Genomic DNA, 21,954 nt, shown 5'->3' with positions numbered 1-21,954 from the left:
GAGATGAACCACTCTGTAAAAGCAAGCAAGGACTGTGACAAACTTAACAGGGAAGTACAAAGGTGGTTTTTACCATGAGCTTCAATCATCATCTTCCCCCTGCATGAAATCAGAAAGGATTTCAGGATTGAACTTGAGGAATTTAACAGTTTGCAGAGATGACAGACTTCTCAAATGTTTTAAATGAATCTCCAAATGAACAAAGTCCTTTCTGTGTCCTTCAACTAAAGTTGCTCTTACATTTTACTTACACTCCTGAAAAATAAATATCTACATGTGTAGATTTGAAATTCCAAATCTCCATTTATTACTCAAAATGAGAAATATCGTCAAGGGAAAAATAAGATTTTAAATTACTGACTTTTTTTTTTCCCTATGGGCAAGCCATTTCCTTGATTTTGGAAGAAGCCTTTAGATCTCCTAAAGGGAAAGCATCCTTTCCCTGGAGGAGCACAAAATATATATCACACAGGGAAAAAAAATCATTAAGAAAAACTTTTTTTTTTCTTTTTTTTTTTTAATTTCAGGGTAAAAAAAACCTGTTTTGAGACTGAGCTTCACATTCCAAGCTGGAAGTCCGTCTCACAGAAGCAACACCTAAAGGGATAAGAAGAGTGATGCTGCAGTGCCTGGCACAAAGCTGCCCAAATTCAAACATGATTTCTCTCAGTACCATCACCTTTCCACTGGGCTTCACGCAGATAAAATTTCCACAGCCCTCGGATACTGTGCCTGATGCTCTGTCCTGTTTCCCTTTGTGCGGAGCTCCTTATCTCCTCAGCCTGGCTGTTCAGTGGCCATAGCTTGATGAAAGGCCACCTCCACCCCAGCTCTCCAGGTGAGCTGTGCCTGTGAAGATAGATGGCCAGTGAAGTGATGGCCATAGCTTTCATAAACAAGCTGGCACCGCCAGCCCAGCCTCTCCAGCCTGTTACGAAACAGCTGAAGAAGGGACATGCCTGGATGCTTTAATTCAGCCACAAAGGAGATGAAACTACCTGGTTCAACTATTTGCTGGCAGTGAAGTCATGTAAGGAGAGCTGCTTTGTCTAGTCTTCGGTATTCAACTTTTGGATCTATCATGCTCCCTTGAAACTGCAGCACGCCATATGGCAATTTCTGTTGAATCCTCTATCAAGTTACTGTGGTCAAAGCAAAACGTATAATTTAATCTTTTCTAGCTGTACCTTATACATAGAACTGCACAGGTGCTGTTCAACACACTGATTTTGCTTGGCACCTGCACAACTGAGGCCAATGAGCTGTATAAATTCACATTAATGGGACTAAGCCCATGTGTCCACATTTTCAGCATAGTCCACAGCACTTAGCATCCCCATTTGACCTATCTTAAACTGACAAATCACCTCACAGACAAACACATGCAGGAGAGAACACAAGGTGTGCATGTGAGAGAGCTTTGCCCATCAAAAAGCTCTCCTTTTACAAGATGGTGCTTATTGCAACCAACAAAGGAGATGCTTCTGCAGCCTGTTCTCTCTAGGAGCTGACAACTCTGATTATACAAGATGTCCCTGAGTGGACCTCATTCCCCATAGCTCACCCAAACCTACAACTACTCATGCCCACCACTGAGTGAGCCTGAACTGGGTGGGAATTCTCCCTCCTCATACAAGAGCAGACTATTTCACTCTTGCTTCACACAGGCTATGAAGTAGAACACAATGTACCAGCCAGTGCAAAGTAACTCTGCTCACAAATACCTTTACAGAATATTTCAGTTACAGCACCATTCTGAGTCACATATTAAAAACAATTAATTGGCATAAGCTCAAATGGTTACTTCTACAAAAGCAAAGAGCAAAGGAAACATGAACTAGAGTTGTGTTTTCTGTAATGGTGCAAGTTGCTACAGCTGCACTGCAAGGTTCACTGGCAGCAAGAGGCCCAAAGCACATTGTGCTGGAACGAGCAGTAGGAATTAGGTCTCTGTGTCAGGTAACTGCTCTGTGCCTTGGTCTCGCCTTCCGTCTGGGAAGAATCCTCTCCATGTGGCAGAGCTTTTTGAGTGTCACTCAGTAAATGTGAAGTATTTTGACAGTTACTGCCCAAGCTTAGGAAAGTAAAGATCATTCCCCTGACACTGTACCATTTCCAGATGGGATTGCGCCCCTTTTGAACACGGATGTTTCCCACCTTCCTTTCACTGACTTGCAAACTACTAAGCCAGCATACACCACTGAGTGCACATCATCACTGGGGTCCTGGGTTACTGTACCACGCATGCACAATTCTTTAAACCAATTGCAATTCATTTGCATGTCATTTTCTATGCAGAAGAGCAACCCTGCAATGCACAGGTTATCTGGGCACAATGCACTCCCTGAATAAACGAGCCAAGTGACAGCGAACCCAGTGCCATGCTGCCTTCTTTAGCTGCACACCTGAGCCCATGAATAGGATGAACTAGTGAAAGAAATCTCTGTTTGAAAGATGGATATGGAGAAATGAAGCAGACACAGTCCATAGCTTAGGTAACAACACTTCAAATTTTTTCAAAGCAACTTAATACTCTTAATTCTTTAATTATACACAATGAATACGGTACTGGTTATGAGTGATTGACTGGCAGCTCCACAGACTGAACAGCTCTATTTTTACAGCACTGAGCAGCACTGACCCTTCTTCTAAGTCAGTAAAAAGCCTCCCTTAAATCACTCTGGTCTGTTATTGAACACCTTCCTCACCATGAAAGTCCATCAATTCTTCACAGGCTTTTAGTAAGTCCAAAGGAAGCAGAATTGGACCTGTGCACCTGAGAGCACTGTGTCAGGACAAAAAAAAGTCCCACCAACCACACCCTGCTGTGAAAGTCACTCAAACTTTAATGAGACAAAGCATCCTGAGATCTAGGTAACAGCTTAAGACTTCTCAGCCCTTTTAGTCCTTGAGGGACCACATTCCACAAGAGATGGAGATGGGGAGGAACAGGGAATGGGAAAGTATTTCATCTGTGAGATTCTCAGGTTCCACTCTTGATTCTACAAAGAGAGATTCCTGAGACAAAATGACCACACTTTTTTGGTAAGAGCCATTTTTGGTCAGGGCTTACAGGTTAATTAATATATAGGATGGCCTAGCTACCACTCACTGTAACTGGAGATTAAAAAAAAAAGGCAACTTTTTTCCCCTTTGAATATTTCCAGTCATACTGTATTTCAGATATTTCGCATCCCTTTTTGGTATCTGCTTCAAAACAGACTGTTAAAAGAGTGTGGTTTTCAGGGCCCAACCCATCAACTTCAAGTCTTGAAGCATTTTACTAGCTAAATATAGTTCCCTGCCTCAAAAGGATTGGGGTGCTGACAGCAATCCAGAGTAATTATTCTCTCCCCTTGTTGACAACAGTAAGTGGCCTTCTATGGTGAGAGGCATTTTCCCTATTTTGTTCCTCACTTGAGTACAGGTCATGTACCTCAATGTAGAGACCTGCAGAAGAGCCCTTAGCTAGCTCTGACGTCTTGCTGTAGAGCCATCACTGACAGACTTCAGACGTGCAGAAGGGGCTTCGGGAAGAGACAAAGCAACAAGCAAAATACCAACATCTATGGAAAACATGGGGGAATTTTACACAGGTTGGCGGCACATCCCGAAGCACTAGGTGAACTCTTTTAACCACAATACTAACAGACATCTAAGAAAAGTACATGTTCACAGCAGCTCCTCAAGCCAATTCGTTTTCCTACCTTAGTGGTGCTTTACAGCAGTGAAAAAAACAAAGGAAGAAGTAAAAACTAATTCTGCTGAGAAATCAGAGGACCTGCTCTTACTGGGTACTTGGTTCTCACACCTGTCAAGGACAGCTGAGAACACAAAGCACTGCTCAGAGCTGAAATTGCGGGTGGTGGGACTTCATCGGGGCAACGTGAGCAACACGTATGCCAGGGCTGAAGTTTTCCACAAGGAACCAAGGCTGAGCACACGCATACATGAAAAGTGAAAAAAAAGAAGACTACCACAAAAAGAATTTCTTGTTCCCTGAAAGCTCCAAACTAGGTGTGACGGTCGTGCGGCTGCCATCTGGAAAGCTTTATAAGGTAATGAAATTCCCTATGCAACTCTGTTCACGAAGTAGCACTTGATGGATCTAGTTATCAAGTAGCCACAATTCTAACCGATCCTCAGTTTATCGATTTCCCTGTCACTATGCACAAAATAAGAGGAGACCGTTTAAAAACAATACCTACAGGGAGGTGGAAAAACACAAGGACAGGAAAAGGTAGCACTGCTGAAGCGGGTGGGTCGCTCCTGCCGTTAGACCCGCTCTGCTCCCTCTTCGAACAGCGGTGGAGGGATGCTGGCCGCAGGTCCGTGCCCACCCATCTCACTAGGCCGGGGATGGGGACGCGCCCGGACCTAGGCGAAAGTTGAGCGCGAAGCAAGTCCGTCCCCAAAAGGTACCTGTCACAGGGCCGGGAAAGCCCTGGGGCCGGACCGCCCCACCCCAAAGCGGGTTCCCACGGCCCCAGCCCGCCATACTCACCCGGTCTCCTCCTCACCGGCCTTTTCCTGCCGCTGCAGAAGCGCACTTTGCTGAAGACCCCCAGGACGTGCCTCTCGCACAGGGAGCGCCCGTCCTTGCTGGGGCTGGAGCGGCGCTTGGAGGCCGACACTCGGTCGCTGTTGGACTCCCTCGCCTGCCGCTTCTGCCGGATCAACGAGCTGGCGATCGCCGCTGCCATCGCCGCTCATGGGCCCCCCGCGCCGGTCCGCGCCGGTCCGCACCGGTCCGGGGGGCGCCTCCCGGGCGCGCTGGGGCCGAGCCGCCGCCGCGCCCCGCGGGGATGGGGCCGGGGACTCCCCGCCTAAAGCTCTGCAGCCCCGAGTCCCGGCGCCGGGGAGGGCTCAGCCGGCCAGGCGGAGCAGGGCGCCCGGGCTAACAACCATGGCTGGCCGCCGGACCCCACCGCCCATGGGTCTGTCCCCGGGATGCGAAAATCCCGGTGCGGGCAGCCGTCGACCAAACCCCCCGCGACCGGGCTGGCAGCTCCCCCGCGCCTTGTAAATCCGGGAGGCTGCTGCCCCGCTTGCAAAGGTCCGACGACGGCAGCTGTGTCCAAAGAAAGGAGGAAGGGGGTGCGGAGGATCCGCGGGTCCCTGCGGCGCGGTGCCGCTCTCCGCTCCGCCTGGGCGCAGGCGCTTCTTCCCGCCGGCCGCACTCCGGCGAGGGGCTGTGGGATGAGTCAGAGCCCCCCCGGCCCACTGCCGGCCCCGGCCCCAGCGCGGTGGATCCGACGCGCGGCGCGGCAGTACGCGCACATGGACGCGGCTCCGTTCCCGCGGCCGGGCTCAGGGCGAGCTGTGCTGCATTTCTGTTCGCACTCCTCCTCTTCCTCTTTCCCCCCCCCCCTCCTCACTCCACTTGCAGAGAAGGCGGGAGAAGAAGGAAAAAGCAGTAACAGTAAAAAGCACCAGGCCAGCAAACAAATAAAAAAGAGAGGATAAAATTAAATTAAATTAAGGGGGAAAAAAAAAAGAAAATAAAAAGGGAAAAAAAAAAAAAAAAAGAGGCGCCCGGGCCGGGGGAGCGGGATCACATCGCCGCAGCTCGGCGCCTCGGGCTCACAGCTCCATGGCTGGCGTAGCTCCCCCAGCCCTGCTCGCCGCCTCTGCCCCGGCAGCGGCTCTCCCCGACAGCAGCAACCCACATCGTCCGGCCCGGCGGGAGGCCGCGGAGCTCTCGGCACCGGGACGGCCCCGGGCCCGGCTGCCGCGGCGGGAACAGCAGCGGGAGGAGCGATGCGAAGAGGAGGAGGAGGGCGGGGTGTGCGGCTGCCGCCGCTCTGCTGCTGCTCCGCTGCTGCTCCGTGAGGAGCTCAGGATGCTCCGCGATGCCGCCCGACGGCGGCGGGGCGAGGAGGAGCCGAGCCGCACCCGGCGCCCGCCCGCATCCTCCGGCCTGGCCCGGGAGCCGGAGCGGGTGGGGCCGAAGCGAGGATGGGGGAGGAGAAGGGAGGGAGGGGCCAGGGAAGCCCCCCCGAACGCCCACGCCGCGCAGGGCTGCTGCCGAGGCGGCGGGAAGCCCCGCAGCGGCCGGGCGGAGCGTCTGGGGTCGGTGACGGCCGGGAGCTGGACTCCGGGAGAATTGCAGCTGCTCCCCGCTCGTCCTCCTCTACGCAACCCTACGTGATCGAGGTTTGGATGAGAAAAATCACGCAGGGAGACCGAGGCAACTGCAGCTCCGCGGCGGCTCTGCCCTTCATCCCGGGCAGCCCCCGGGCCGGCCCGCCGCCCCCGCTGGAGCCGGGCTTCCCCGGAGCTGCCGCCCCGCCCGTCCCCTCCCAAGGAGCCTCCTGCGACTTGTGCAGCCATTCCGGCCACAGCAGCCATGCACCTCCGTGTCTGTCCCTGTTTCTGCGTGCAAAGCAAGAGTCAGAGCGACAGACCCCGGCACCCCAGGGGCTGCGTTGCCGAGGGTGGGCGGCGTGTCGGTCTGGGGAGCGGGTGAGCTTACTGCAGTGTGGGCACTGCAGGGCACCTTAGAGCAGTCCCAAGGCAGACCACCAGATTATCAGCAGCTGCTGAACTGGGCGACGTCCCTCATATTTCCATCCAGAAAACTGTACCAAACAAAATTTAAGGTGCAGAAATACACCTCTGGTTATCCAGGTAAGTAACTGCAGTTGCTACCACAAGAATGGTGCTCTCCAGATTTCAGGGTCAAGTAACAGTGAACTTAAAAGAGTGTATGTGCAGGAAGTGCTGAGTAAGATACTGTGGTCAGGGTGGGGGGAGAGATGGTAAGAGCAGACCTGACCTGCTACACTTTGGTGAGTACAAGGTGCCTGCCTGACTAATCCAGTCCTGAAGGTATAGGCTTAAAACATGTACACTGCTGAAGAGGGCCCTTTAAAACAGTTGGTGACATGCTCTGGGAATCACCAACTTGAGCAAAATAATCTATGTAACTACTTCAGCTATTTTCATGTATTGAGGGCAAAAAAGTCAACTGAAACAACCACCTGCTATGTCCATAAAGATTTACTAAACTGGCATTTTACTTCCTGATTTTCACTCTTAATCCCCATGCACACCAAAATGAGGTGGAATCAGGTTCTCCAGGAGAGAACAGGAAAGGAAGATATTCAAAACCATTTGGGAGCGATAAATGTTTGCCTGTTGATCTCTTTTTAACTGCTGCCAACCTTTTTGAGCAGATTTCACTGTCCCAATCAATAAAGATTTTTCTTCCCTTTCCTGTAACTAAAATGCTTCATATTTTAATTTTCTTTGCTGGATTATTTCACTTGACATCAAAGAATGTTGCAGTACAAGGTACAGGCATGGCCTAAAGAAAGCTGTTTGCAATCAGAGAATCAACTGTCTGAACTGCCAGTGAATTATCCAAAGCTTCATCTTCAAAGGACGGGAGCAAATCTGATATCTTCCCAAGAAAGAGGTTTTCCATCTATATATAAAGATACTTGTTTGCCTGTAGCTTTCAAATCTCTGGTGAGAGAATGCTGGTTTATCTCCCCACCACATTAGATAAATCTCAGTTATTTTGGCATGCAACTAATTTGGGGTGGTGTTTTTTTTTTTGTGTAGCTGTAAACTAGGAGCAGCAGCTCTGCACTTAAAAATGATCATAATCAGTGATAAAGCTGGTCACAGTATTTTTGTTTTCTGGTGGATCTGAAAGGAGGGCTGCTGTAATTCCAAGAAGAAATGCTTCTCCCAGGTCTCTCTTGCTTCTGCAATGATGGAATTAAAGCAGAGCTTGTGAAACCAAACACAATGTTGCATTTGCTAACACACAGGTCTGTCTTTAGAGATGGCCAAAAAGTCCAGAGGTTTGGGCCTGAATGCAGGCAGAGAGCCATGAAATCCTGCTACTGGCATGCACACCTGCTCTGCACCACTCTGGATCGTGCCCAAGAAGCTTCTGAAGAACCTATGCTTTTATAAACATCAAACAAGTCCAGAGCTGTCTTGAGCTGGAGCACTGAATGCCAACCTCATCATGCTCCTGCACTGTCATTCTTGCAGGTAAAACGTTACTTTTGGTGGGCTGCCAAGTGAAACAGAGAAGTGTTTTGGTCTCTAGCAATGGAAGTTCTCTCCTTCAACTTCCTCTTAGTTAAACAGAGCTCACAACATCTCCCATCTTCATCTGTATCAGTTGCTCCTCTTTGAGGGTATTAGAGCCTACACTGTTCCATACCAACTAGCCCCTGCTGAAACCAGGGGCTGCATTCCTCACTGCCACCAATGGAAGCTGAATTGTTTGACCAAACTGGACCAGTATGGCATTTTTCCTTAAGGCACATAATTTTCTTTCTTACGTATTTATTTTATCTAATCTAATCTAATCTAATCTAATCTAATCTAATCTAACCTAATCTAATCTAATCTAATCTTTCTATTCTATTCTACATTATATCAGCATATTACATCGACAGACTATATTATTATATAGTATCTTCTCTATATAATTATTAAGGGAATTTTTCTCCCCTGCGTCTTCTTCCCTGGACTCCCTCCTCACCTCCAGTCCCAAGCTGGGAAAGCTGCACAGGGTGTACCATGAAGAGGGCAGCTGAGAATAGCACTGATTCATAAAAGGAACAAGCAAGAGAGTGTGTTTTGCTCATGCTGAAGAGGTATGCAGTTTGTGGAGAAAGGTCCTATCCTGCACACAGGAGCAGGCAGAGGGTCAGACTACCCATGGCTACTGGAGGATCAGACTCGTAATGCTTACTAAATATCCCCACCTCAGCCCATGCATTAGACACTCACTGTGGAAGGAGGTCAATATCAACATTTCAAGACACTGTAATTCCCGAGGTTTTGTTCATTTGATAAGTGAATTCTCCTGTCCTCAGTGCTGACGTTTAAAATGAGGGCCTGGCTGAATCTCAGGGCTTAGGTGGCTTGCACAGAGGAGAGCTCTAGAATCACATTCCCTTACCTTCCTAAACAGAGCAATCTATCTAGGTCATAAACGGAGGTTATTGGCATTTTTCCTTAGTGAAGTGAAATAATTCCCGCAGGGTCGCTAACAGAATATCCTGTTTATTTTTCATAGAGACTTCAAAAGCCACAGGCTACCTTCTGTAGATTCAGTCATTAGGAGTATTTCTGCTTTGCTAATTCTGTATACACAGAGCTCACTCAGGAGAGAAGTGCATGCAGGTTTTCTGCTGCCTTATCTGCAGAGCTACTGAAAATGCACGCATGGAAGTTAAGGAAAAGATTTACATTTAATCCCACGTTAAAATGTGCATGCCTACTGCTGGAGATGAATGGGGGAAAGAAGCCACCCACCTCTGGCCAATAATTATGAATGGCCTAATTCACCATTTTACAGCAGCATAGCAACAAAGCTCTTCCAATAGGAAGGCACTGTTGAGTTTGAAAGTCTGCACGCAGACACCTCTGAAGAATTGTACCCAGTTTCCACACTGTGTAAATTACAGCCAAAATGTGCATTGCCAGGGCTGCTGATTAAGCAGAATGAAGCCCATATCCATGTTTTATTAACTTCATTCTTGACAAGGTAGCCCCTTGTTGTATGTCTGGCATAATTAAAATTCATGCAGCTTTGGCACTCCCCAGTCTCTCTGCGCGGGTGGACCTCTTAAAAAAGAAAAACAAACCAAACAAAACAAAACACAACACATGCCTGGGTAACCTGATAAAGAAAAGACAAGAACTTACAGTATTTTGCTTGGTTTCTGTGCAGGGCAATTCTGTTTACAATGCATGGGGGTTTTTTATATCTATGTTTGGAAGCCTAATAAGAATTCACATGGCCACTTAAAAAGATGCTGTTCAGGGGAGAGAGATCTGGCCCTAAAACAGCAGCGGGTACAAAACTGGCTGCCTTTCTGGGCTGTTCTCGCACAGCTGAGCTCTGAGCTGACTAGGCCTTTTAATAAACACAGAAGAGCCTGGCAGCATCTGATTGCTATATTAAAATAATTTATTTAATGGGCCCCTCACCCTTCTCCCTCCCCCCCCCCCCCCTTTTTTTTTTTTTGGCTTCAAAGATTCAATTAAAACAAAATTTGCAACTCATCACGAGGAGTAGTCATTAGCCTACCCCAGTGCCTTTAAAAACAGCTCTAGCCTGGGGAGAAGTTGGGCTTGTCTGTGTTTCAGAGCAAGTGGCAGGTATGCAGTTTACACAGACTGCAGAGTGAAACTACTGCTGTTTCTGCAAAAACCGGGCCACAAGCAGCACCAACACAACAAAACCAGCTGGAGCCCAGAAAAAGAAATAATTTTACTTAGATTTTATATCTCCTCCTTTTTCCTTTTTTTTTTTTCCCCATTCCTTTTTTCCTTTTCTAGAGAGTATTTTTTACTTAACAGAAGGTTTTATTTCTCCTCAGTGTCATGTTGCCTGTGCCAGATAGAGGCAGGGGAACATAAGAAAGCTTTGCTTCACTGAAGGCAACGGTGACTGTCTATGAATGAAAATGCCATGATGCATTTCTCTTCAAGAAGCCTCCTCTGTGGTTGAATAGATTTTGTCTCCTGGGTTCTGGAAGCACCTGCTAAGAACAGCAGAAAGGTGCACCATCTAGGGTCAATTCTGCTGCAGAAGTCATCTGCCCCAAATGAAGCCTGTAAAGGAGCAGTAGCAGGGGGCATCTGAAACCATTCCCACATATGAAGAGAGACCTCCTTGCAGACAGGTCAGTGCCTGTCCCACATGCCTGAGCAAGACTTGAGGATTGTTCCAGATGGGCTTATCTCAAAGCTACTGATATCACCCTACCCCATCAGTCCTGGTCATCAGCCACTGCCATTGCCTTCCCCAATGGGATCAGGGCATGAAAAAATGTTGTCTTTGCAGTGATGTGCTTTAATTGTGGCTTCATTAGTGGCAGGAGTCCAGGGAAAGGGCTCCCACACAGCACTTCAGTCTTTAAGGCAATGCAGGGAGGAGGCCTCACTGAAGGGTCTCCAGTCAAGGAGCAATGAAAGGATTGTTACTCTGCTTTTAGATAACCTTGTGCAAGGCAAAACTAAGAGCTCTCTATTTCTGAGCAAGGAAAACACAGCCAACCAGCTGCTCCAGGCTTAGAAGCACCCACCTACAGAAAGAAAACGCACGGATCTTCTTGCCTGCACAATAGCTGCTGAATTTAAAAGACAGGGCAGACAGCTGCCTTCTCTCACTGGGCTTCTCACACTGGGCTTCTCACAACGTCCAGCAATTCCCTCCATTTGCCTCTTTGAGGACTTTTTCACCTGCAGCCACCCATGTAGTAGCTGTAAACCACACAAACTGCAAAGAAGTAGAAGGGGTGGGGAACATGGACTCGAGATTTCACCCCAGGTATTATGTCTGTGTTCACAGCATGCAAGAAAGAGAAAAAGACCACATCCCTTCTGCTTTTAATGCAGAACAGAAGCTTGAAGCTAAAACAGGTGAAGTAGTCAGCACAGAACCACCCCAATGCTGAGACTGAATACAAACACATCATGACCTTCTCTGTCTGAAGCAGAGACCTAGTCCTTAGACCTCAGGGCAGTGGCACTTTCACGAACATGACAATTCCTACAACCTTCTCCTCCCTAGGAGAGGTCAGCCATCCCCATCATTCTATCTAAATCTTGTTTGATAACAACCTGTAGTCCATTTTGGCCAACAGTTTCGATAATGAAAGAGGTGCCCAAATCTCATGAACACTGAACCTGGTTGTATCTGGCTTTACATCTCACTGAAGGCAATCTGGTCCAGATGGAGAGAGAAGTCTGACTCCACAGCACAGTTTCAGCTCCAGGGCCTTCAAACCTCTGGGCTCAGCAGGGCTAAGGGCCTGCCCATACTTTCCCCCACTCCTTGAAAAGCTGGTCAAGTTGTAAAACCTCCTCATATTGTCATCATGCAGCCAGACACTGATTCCAACCACAACCTTTTTGAAGCATGTCAGGAAAAGCCTTTCAGTTTGAAGTTTCCATCAAGCTGACTTTGCTGAAAGTCAAACAGATCCTTCCTGATTAGATCTGACTGAGGCAAAGCAGCCCAATGATGTGATTGACATCGATAAAAAGAAGGGAAGGAGGACAAAACCCCTATCACATTCCTCCAGCTGGGCTGTGGGACTGGTCTGCTCCAGAGCAAACAAGGCTGAGAGATTGGAGACATCAGCCTCCTTAATGCACAAGTGTTGCACTGGCATAGGCCAAGAGGGGAGGAAGAGAGGGAAGCTGTCAAGGAGAAGTAACAAACTCACTCTGGACCCATAAGTCTCTCTATCTGCATGTAATGGCTTCTGCCAGACTTTAAGAAGCCTTGGAAAGTTCCCTGACCCTAAGCTTTGCTTGTCCCTTCACCTAACTTCCAAATCCATAAGAAGCCTGGCATTTGCAGCCTGAGCCAGGTCATACCTCAAACCCTGCTGGATGAGAAGAACAGTGCTTCAAAGGGGCAGCACCCACTGTGCTGTCACTTAGCAAAGGCTCCTTGCAGTTCAGAGAGCTGGCAGGAAATGCAATGCAGTGACTCTGACCAAACCTGGTACTGCCCTCAGGCTCTGCAGAACAGGAGCGCTGGGACATTAATCCTGCCCTCAGGATGTCTCTGAAATTACATGCATCCAGATTGCATCTTATTTAACCAAGCCTGCTTATTTCTCTCCACATCCTGCAAAGGCATACTCAACACTAAATGTAAATATTAGATTACAGCTGTCAGACAGAGAGGACAAGGTCTGGAGACTCCTTCATCCTCTGCTGACCTAAAGTGCTGGGTATAAATGATCTGTGTGAATTCATTGCTTGCCCCACATCCCTTTGGCCTCCAAAGACACCTCTTGCTATTTGCACTGTAATTTGTAATTTTGGTGATATTGCTCTCCAGCAATAAATCAACTTTTCTGTCTCCCCAATAATAAAATGAAATCCCACGTTCTCTCTCCCTGGACTCTCACAGTCCCTGCAATACAGACATCAATAAAGATATCAGTGGGCTGGGAGCAAATCTAAGTTTGCCAAGGATACAAAGACTAATGCAGGAGTAATTAATGATCGCAGCAGGTCTGGGGAAGAGACTAAACTGAAGTGACATGGAAAATGAGTTCATAGAAACACATTTCATTTTAACACAGCCGACCAAACCTCAGGAGATAAGTTGTGCAGTCTGTATTACTTCAAGACTGGGCACTTTTTCTTCCCCAGACAGCAGTGACTTTGGGAATTGGGAACCCTGAGAGAGTTGCAGCTGAACAGCAGCTTTCTCCACAGAGCTGCATCTAGGAGAGGCCAAGCCCATAGGTGTAAGTGTGGAGCAACAAGGAGCAGAAAGAGAAGTGCTCTGGCATATTTGTACCCAGTGCAGCAAATGGCACTGTCACAGAAGTCACAAAGTCTGGGCGCCACACTTCAGAAATAGCAGGGATCACAACATAGCTCCAAAAGGGTCTAAGGCCTGCAAAGACCATGGGTATAGGGAAAGACTCCAGCTGTTCAGTCTCTCTGTTGCACTAATAGCCACATCTAGAGGGGTTTCACATAGGACTACCCTCTGAAAATGCTCTTTGTACTCAGCTGTGCTTAGCCTGTTAACACTATGGCCGCTGATAGTTTGCTCTTGCTGAAAATCTGGCCACAGAACAAAAATGGTTGAGATCCTTGTATGCAAGAGAATGACAGTGAAGACTTGGCCTTTACTGATAAATCTCTCACCTCTCAGTAAGAACACTTTCAAAAGGAGGGGCTCTTTCAATCCAGCACAGTCAGAATGAGATGGGGAGGCTATGAGTGAAGGCAAGGCTCATGTTTATTGTTAATAGCAGAGGTGATTCATCAAAAGAACGACATGGCAAGGGTTGTGATGGATTGTCCATCGCTTCACCCTAACAGCCAACCTCTTTCAAAAATAGATAAGCTGATATCATCTCTCACAGGGTACAAAGGACCCTGGAGAGGTCACCCCTGTGTGGTGCCAGCAATACCTTCATTGTCATTGACAAGATTGGTCTGATCCCTGCTCTAGGAGCTGTAGCAGTGGAAATTCCACTTATCTCTAGGGGATGCAGCTCTGCACAACCCTCAGCTGAGAAAGGCTCTTCCTAACATCTGGTCCAAATCCCACTTATCTAGAAGTTTCTTGCCTTATTGATATGCCTGCAACAGAGGACTTACTGTCTTCTCTGCTCTGTGCAGTACAGACTTGACTGAAGCAGGAGATCAGACTGCACAAACACAAACAGTCCCTTCTGCCTGGCTTCTGAGACTCACATGGCATCAGTCGGTATTAGAACTGCTGTGAACAGAAATCCACTTTGGAGAAAATCTTGGGTTCAAACTTATGTTCCTCCCCCATTAGGAGTGAAAACGAGACCTTTTGGAGCTCACTACAAAATACCAGAAGAGCAAGAAAGCACAGTGCTGTGGTAGAAGTGGTAGCCTCACCACTTTCAGAACCAAGCCTCAAGCTTCTGCTTTTGCACTAGGCAGAGTACCAGCATGAAACTGGGTCTTTAAATCCCTGTGCAGTAGGCTCTTGGGAAATAACTATTTCCTTTCTTCCTGCTAAAGTTCTGATAAACTTGCATTTTTAAGGGGAAAACCCCCCAAAACAGCACACCAATTGTTTGGCTGCTCCTTGTGTAGACATCCATCACAGTCCCCTACCCTCTACCACTCATACATGGCTTTCTGACATGAATTACAGCTTTGGCCTTTTCTGCCCTCAGATTACTGAATTCTAGAAGTGCTTAAATCAGGAGCTTCAACAGACATTCTAACCACTTCATAGGACTCTTCTGGTGCTTTCCAAGAATAGCTTTTGGACATGGACAATGCTGTTTCCTTGCATCCTTTATTCATGACCCCTCTGGAGCTCCTGTCTTGGACAAGTAATTCCTGTACAGTGTGATTTCTTTCCTTCTCTCTGGCCATGCTTGCCTCTCCCCCCCCTCTCCCCTTCACATGCATGTTTTCTTTCCCACTTCAGGGAAAGAGTTAGTGTCTTGTTGATCTTATTCCATCACATAATACAAAACCCCATGATTCAGTTAAAGGGCTGCTAGAGCCTGCTACAAGCAAGTCACTGATTGAATCTGGTGCTCAGAGACTACCCCAGCAAAACAGTAGGAATAAGTAGAAATAAGAAGGCGTTGGCCTTCTATTAGCCATGGAGAAAGGCAACAGACCCTGTTTACCCATCAAAGTCATGTCTAAAGCCTTCTCTTTTGAATACAAATAGGTCCTTCAGGATGAGAATGCAGGATCCTCTGAGTTCCCCTTTCTACTCCCACAAAAAAAGGCTGCGAATTTGGGAATGCCCCATTCCCACTGCCCCAGGGATATCATGAGCTGCCCCTCCTGTGGCACCCAGCACAAAGGCCATGACTCATCCTTGCCTCACTTGCACTCCAGGGGCAGCTGTCTGCTGTGTGATACTCCTGCCCCATCGCAGGGGCCAGGGGCAATCTCCAGTGATGAGAGGAGCTGGCAAGGCAGCCAGCAGCACTGCAACAAAAGGTGCTGTAGCGCTGCCAAGTGTTGTCAGATGTAGGGAAACTCACAACAAGAGCTTTCATCTTTCATTATGATTGAATGCTCCTGCTGTAACCTGTTGGAAACACCATCTTTTGAGGTGCTATGGGCTCACTGAACTTGATGCAAGGTGGTATAAACCAGAGGGGCAAATTATTTGCCTTTTCTTTTGGTGGAAGCTTATACATAAGAGTAGCTGTGCTTGGCAACTGGAAAACGGATGAGTGTGGGGGTGGGGAGCCTAAATTAAAAGCCACTTAAGTGGGTGCTTGACTAATTATCAGAAGGTTCCTGAAGAGACATTTTGTCAGCAATTAAGGAGAACATGACTTTGTGCTAGGTACAGGTGGTAGTATGTCAATGGAGACAGATCAGCAGCAGCCCACACAGAGCTGGGCAGCTATCCATTAACTGCAGAGGCAAGTTGGGGGTTTCTGCCCAAAGAGCATCCTGCAGAGTTGCAAGAGGGCCAGGGCAACAGAGGAGCTGAAATCCTGATACTCTCACCAATCTCTGCACAATACAGTCTCCAGTCCTCTGCACCAAGGAAAAGGATGCACACAGTTGTTTTTATGAAGCCTCCTAGCTCCTGTGGTCCCTGTTCCTCAGCAGAGGTGGATCCCACTGGTGTCTCTGTCTTCAACAGTCCCAGAGGCCCTGAATTCCTGGAAAATCTCCCTACTTAAAGAAAGTGAAGCAAAACACACTGGACAGCTCCAGCCTGGCGTGGGCAGGTTAGTTGTGACCTGGCTTCAAGGATGCCCTCTCTTTCTTCCCTGACTTGTTTTCATAAGCCTCATGCAAACTTTGCCTCCCATTTTCCTGGCTTTGGGGATCTTTATGTTTGCTGAAGAATGGCAATAACACACTCTCCCTTCTCAGGGAGAGTTTTTATAATTTATAGTTGATTTTTTTATAATTTACAGTAATTGTATTTATTATTTATCCTATTTATTATAGGATTTCTTCAGTCCATTCTAGCAGATACTTAAGAGAAACTGGTGCCTCTAACACTCACTCCATCCCACCTCAAACACTATAAAATGTGGGGTGAAAGAAGGTAACCTCACATGAAAAAATTGATCTGACAATGAAGTGACTGAGAAACAGAGCGACTTCTAAGCCTGAAGCAACTTCCTCATGACAAACTCAGGCACTCAGGGAATTAAATACAAAGATCTATAGCTACCAGGGCAGTGTCTGCCTCCTCATTAAAGATGCAGTCAAAGAAGCTTGAAGACAGTAGCAGTAAAAAGAGTACATGCAATGCAAACATGGCCTTGTGAGGGAGCATATTTCACAGACACTTCATTACCTTCAACAACTTTCTGCTCCTTGCTTATTCATCAGCAAGTCTTATCTGTCATAAGGCTGGGATTAACAAAATGGACATAAATGAACCAGATTTCAAGATCTCACTGATGATCCAGGGAATCCCTGCAAGCTCCAGCCACAGCCCCTTGCACTAACAATGCTCTCTGATGCATGTGGAGTGTGCAAGAGATCCCTGTGCAGCACGCACCAGCTCTCACTCCAGCTCAGCATGCCAGACTGACTCCTGAAAAGTTCTCTGGCAAGAAAAGGAGCTGACATAAGGAGGCAGGCACCAGGCATTTGTTCTAGAAAAGGTTACATGCTACTCCCAGCCTTATTATTTGTACTCGGATGGCTCCAGCAACTAATGAAATCCTTTCACTTCTCTTTCTCCACCCCGGCACAACGTATGGTCTGAAAATTCTTCTTTCTGTTGTTATTTATTTAACCAGTTCACATGGACTCTCTCAGCTTGAATTTGACCCAAATTTTGTGGGGGAAAAAGATGCCAAAGAAATGGAGCATTTGTAAACTTACAATTAAAGAGAAAACATGCCCATGATATTGTAATGCTAGAATGAAAGCTTTTCTTTCTAAAACAAAGGATGCTCTCTTGTGTTGCTTGAAACCCTGGCACTGGAGCAATTAAGAAAGTGAAACTAGCTACAAACTAAAGCAGAATGGGCATGTTTCATAGATCTTCATTGCCCAGGCAGAGACAAACATAAACAGGGCATAAATTACAGCAGCCAGAGGACAGATAAGCTGAAGGACAATGCTGGCACAAGAGCAAACGGGTAGAAACTGGCCAAGAATAAATTTAGACTAGAAATTAGACATGGTTTCTAATGATCAGAGGAGGAAGACACTTTCAATAGGCACATCTCTGCTTTCATCCTCCTCCTTTTCCAAGGAGGACTTTTTCCACACATTTGTGAAGACAGTGAGACACAGGCTGCAACAACACGAGCCAAGACACCCTTTCTCTCACCCACAGCACCATTATTTTTGGCCTATGAAAAATTCCCTTTTAATACTTTAAGACTGGAGAGACATTTGATGTGCACTTAGTAATTTCTTTTTATCTTTTTTTTTTTAATGAACACTGTCCCTTTAACCTTTGCTAATTGTTCCATCTTAAAATATATCTATCCTAATAGCCTTACTCATTTAATTGATGAACTAAAGCAAGCAACAGCAATTATTGCCTGTTTTTATTTAGTGGTGTCATTAAGTAAAGCAAAGGAAAATAAGATCCCATCAGATGCAAATGGTCTTATGTAAGTGTCATTAGGGATGCAATGACAGGAGGGCATTCAGTCAAGTGTTTATATTGTTACTATCATTCAGACATCAGCTCCAAAGCTTATCTAATTTGAAAGCCACTCCTGCAGATCTTTGCTATTGATTTGTGCAGGCTGCAGAGACATTGCTTTCCACAAACTCATTGCAGAATAGGGAAGCTGTCAGCTCCCATGTGTGGGGTCCCCTGGCCAGCTGAAGGATGTCTGCATCTATCTTTTCTGCTTGCCAGGTACTTTGGGGATACCCCAGTATCTCCTGGGGGTGTGTGTGTGTAATTGTGTTGGCAGGCTGAGTTAGAGAGAGATGCACCCTCAGCTTTTCACCCCAGCATATCTCCCCACACCCCAGGATTGCTGGTCTGCTACTCAGCCTAAGTAAAACTTAGGCTTAACTCCTGTCATTTCTGCCCTGATCTGCTGTGTTGCCAGTCCCTGCTGTTCAGAAACAAATTGCTGCTGCATAATGTATGGCAGAACAACAGCTACACATTAGTTACATATCACCAATCAGATAATTACCAACCACACTATTCTTACATGGCGTTCAACCTCTTACACCACGTAATAGGACACTATCAAAACAGAGCTCACATGACAACGACAGCTTTGGCTCATAGCACTTTGGCTTTTATTGTAATAAATTCTAGTTTTCTGATTTTTATCTGCTCCTCCCCTCCTTGCTCCTAGTGGTGTAGGAAGGATGATTCTGCCAGCTCTAAAAGCAGACTGCCTGTTTGGAAAGCAGGCTCGCTATTTGATTCACAAGCAGGGCACCGAAGCATTTGAGACACAAGCATTGCAGATCATCCTCGATGCCAAGAGCAAAGCACCCAGTTGACAGCACTTGGACTCCCACGTCCACCACCAACCCACAGCGACCACAAGTCTGTACCCTCCTCCCCATCCATCAAACAAGGGCAGTGACACTGCTTTTGTGAGCCTTCACTGCTGGAAAGCTTGCAGAGACACTTTCCTGGGGGATCAGACGGGTCTCAGGGTGGGATTTTTAAAGCAATGCGGGTAAGGGGTGCTGATGGAGGAGCCCCCATTTTCACCATGCTCACCTGATGGAGCTGTCAGAAAGGGTCTCCCCTTTCTGAGGATCAGCACACTCTTCACAGGGTCCCCACAGCATTCAGCTCAGTTTCTGTCCATCACAAGCTGAGACCTTGTCATATCCTCCCTGCCCCTAAGAAGTCATAAGGAGAGGGCTCAGCCCTGCTGCTGCAGGGGAGCCTTGGTCCCAATGGTTTCACTCCACTCCCCTGCCAGCTCTTCCAGCAGATTTACAGCTTGCAGGATTTCTGTGGCACTACTATAAATGACAAGGTTACCACCTTGCTTCACTAGGACTTCACTTTTAGCCTCACAGTCCCTTTGCACCCAGCACCACGATACATGAGCTTGGCAGCCCAGAAGCAGAAGAGAAGACAGACGTGTCAAGCACAGCTGGGCCACGCTTGACCCTGTGCTCCAAATGCCACCAGGTGAGCTGTGGGGACCAAATAATCCCACCAAAACCCCTGTGGGCTCCAGGGTTACTCCAACAAAATCATTTTGACTAGTAAGAGACCCCATCCCTAGTCAGAGACACCACTCCTAGGTGTTGGGGAAGCTCTGTCCTTCCAGCATGTTGAACAGGGGTCAGTCCTGCAGCCTCCATCCAGCTCCTGGGAAGAACCATGGCTTCACAGAGATGTTTCCCACTTAGAAAGATCCTTTTTTTCTAGTCTGCATAAACAACTGAGGAATCCAACTGCAGCAGCATGGCAAAAATAACTGCACCCCACAGGGCTGTAGGATTAAAGCTCTCAGCATATGCCATTTCAAAAAAAAAATCAGGTTTTTTTTTTGTATATGTGAGGACAGTGGAAAAAAAAAAAACCAACATGAAAAATATGAAGTGTTGCACTGAGTCATCTTTCCCCCCCCCCCTACAACAAATTAAAAAAAAATGGAAACCAATACTGGTTCCCAGACCTGTTTTATTTTGCTTGAAACCAATCTTGTTTCTTTTTTCCACATTATTTAATTCTTAAAAAGGTTAATTTTGAGGAAAACCCAGAACCTTTTAAACATTCCAATGCCTTTTTTTTTTTTTCCTTTTTGGTTGTTGTTGGGGGGGGGTTGTTGTTGGGGTTTTTTTGAGGGCAGGGTGGGGCAGATTGCAAAATATCTTGGAATTTGTGTGTCATGGAGAAATTTGAAATATTAGATGAGCATTAGGAACAAACTAAAGATTTCCAGGTTACGATTTTATGTACTTCCTAAAAAATTGGGAAATATCTTATTTTGCCTCTAAATCCAACACTGATTTTTGTTTGAGGGCATCCCTGTCAGTGCTGCATCTAAGCCAAAGCTATCCCAGTTTTGTTCCCAATGGTCTGTGGGTTAGGGCAACTCTATTTTTTTTTCTTTTTTCCATATGGAGTAGCCTGCATCAGATATTTATAATTGTGATTGGGAGGACCTTAATCAATCCCTTTTATAATGAAGTGGAGAATCCCAGGGCATGAGGATCCATAGATTCACATGAAACAGAGGGGGACACAGCAGCCAAATATGGGAGCTGGAAAGGGGGAGAACTTACCACACAAGGTGAACCCACCCAGAGCAGCACTGCTGCTGAGACTCAGCACAAATACAAGAATAATCAATGAAACAAGGAAAAAAACCCAAACAAAACAAGTCTGAGCTGCAACACTATACCTTTCGGGGCTGACCCTATACCACATACCCCCCCTGCACCCAGGGGCACAAGAAGCCTGCTGAGGTGTCTCTGGTAGCAGACCAGTTCCCTACCTGGGGCAGTTGAGCGCTCTGCTGTGAGGGCCACCGAAGGGCCACAACCAAACCCACACGGATTTAAGAAAACGATGATGAAAATCGCTACCAATTGACACCAGCCCAGGCAGGGGCAGGCTCCCCTGCATTTCCACGAGAAGCACCCCGGAATGATTTTTATCTTAAACGACGCCATTTGGGAGCATCCCTTCACCCAGCCTTTCTTTAGTCTTTAGCGTCAAACGCGGCAGTTCCCGAACAGTTCCCGCTGTGGGGGGGTGGTGCGGAGGTGCAAAGCGGAGCTGTGCGGGCGGCTGCGGAGCCGCAGCGCCGACCAGTGGCGGCCTGGCTGGGCTGGGCTGGGCTGCGCCGCGCCGAGCATCCACCGCCCGCCGACGGGGAGCCGCAGGCGCTGCCTCCGCGACTCGAAGGTATTTAAAAAAAAAAAAAAAAAAAAAAAAAAAAAAAGAGAGAGAGAGAGAGAAAACTAAAGAAAAAAGAAAAAGAGAGACAAGAAGAAAAAAGGGAGAGGCAGGAAAGGGGGGAGAAAGGGGAGGAAAACAGTGGGGGAAGGAGGGAGAAACAGCAGGGAAGAGGGAAGAAAAGGGGAAAAGAGGGAGGGAAGGGAGAAGGGGGGAAGCAGGGGGAAGGGAGACAAGAAAAAATTAAGGAAAATTGAAAGAAAAAAGAAAAATAGAAAAGGAAAAATTAAAAAAGGGGGAAATGGGGAAAAAAGGAAAAGGGGAAGAAAAGAAAGGGGGAAAGAGAGAAAAATGAAAGAAATAAAATTTTAAAAAAGATAGAGACAGGAAAAAAAAGAATTTATATAAAAAAGGAAATTAAAAACAAAACAAAACCAAAACAAATCCAAACAAAACCAAACCAACCAACCAACCAACCAAAAGCACACTGACCACTCTCCCAGAGTGTAAAAGCAAAGCAATATTTTTTTACATATCTGGGGACCATCATTCTTTTAAAATGGGATACTTGCACACCAACATCCCCAGAAGCCACTCTGGGAGCTGGACATCATCCACTTTTGGAGCCATGTCCTAGCACATCTGCTGGA

At 47.0% G+C, this 21,954-nt stretch overlaps 1 protein-coding gene across 2 annotated transcripts in view; it reads right to left on the bottom strand.

Moving 5' to 3' along the window:
- Positions 1-21,954, bottom strand: part of FGF12 (fibroblast growth factor 12) — a 180,487-nt gene that overhangs the window by 128,897 nt on the left and 29,636 nt on the right. Inside the window, exon 1 of one of the 2 annotated variants that reach the window (XM_054385885.1) lies at positions 4,505-4,703. The exons of the other annotated variant lie outside the window; for it this stretch is intronic. Within the exon in view, the coding sequence (XP_054241860.1) occupies positions 4,505-4,703 (199 nt within the window). Of the gene's footprint in view, positions 1-4,504; positions 4,704-21,954 lie in introns of those variants that run through there. 2 annotated transcript variants of the gene reach the window in all.

The sequence above is a fragment of the Indicator indicator genome, chromosome 13 (assembly GCF_027791375.1).
Source record: "Indicator indicator isolate 239-I01 chromosome 13, UM_Iind_1.1, whole genome shotgun sequence".
Classification (NCBI taxonomy): domain Eukaryota; kingdom Metazoa; phylum Chordata; class Aves; order Piciformes; family Indicatoridae; genus Indicator; species Indicator indicator.
This window is presented reverse-complemented; position numbering and strand designations above follow the sequence as displayed.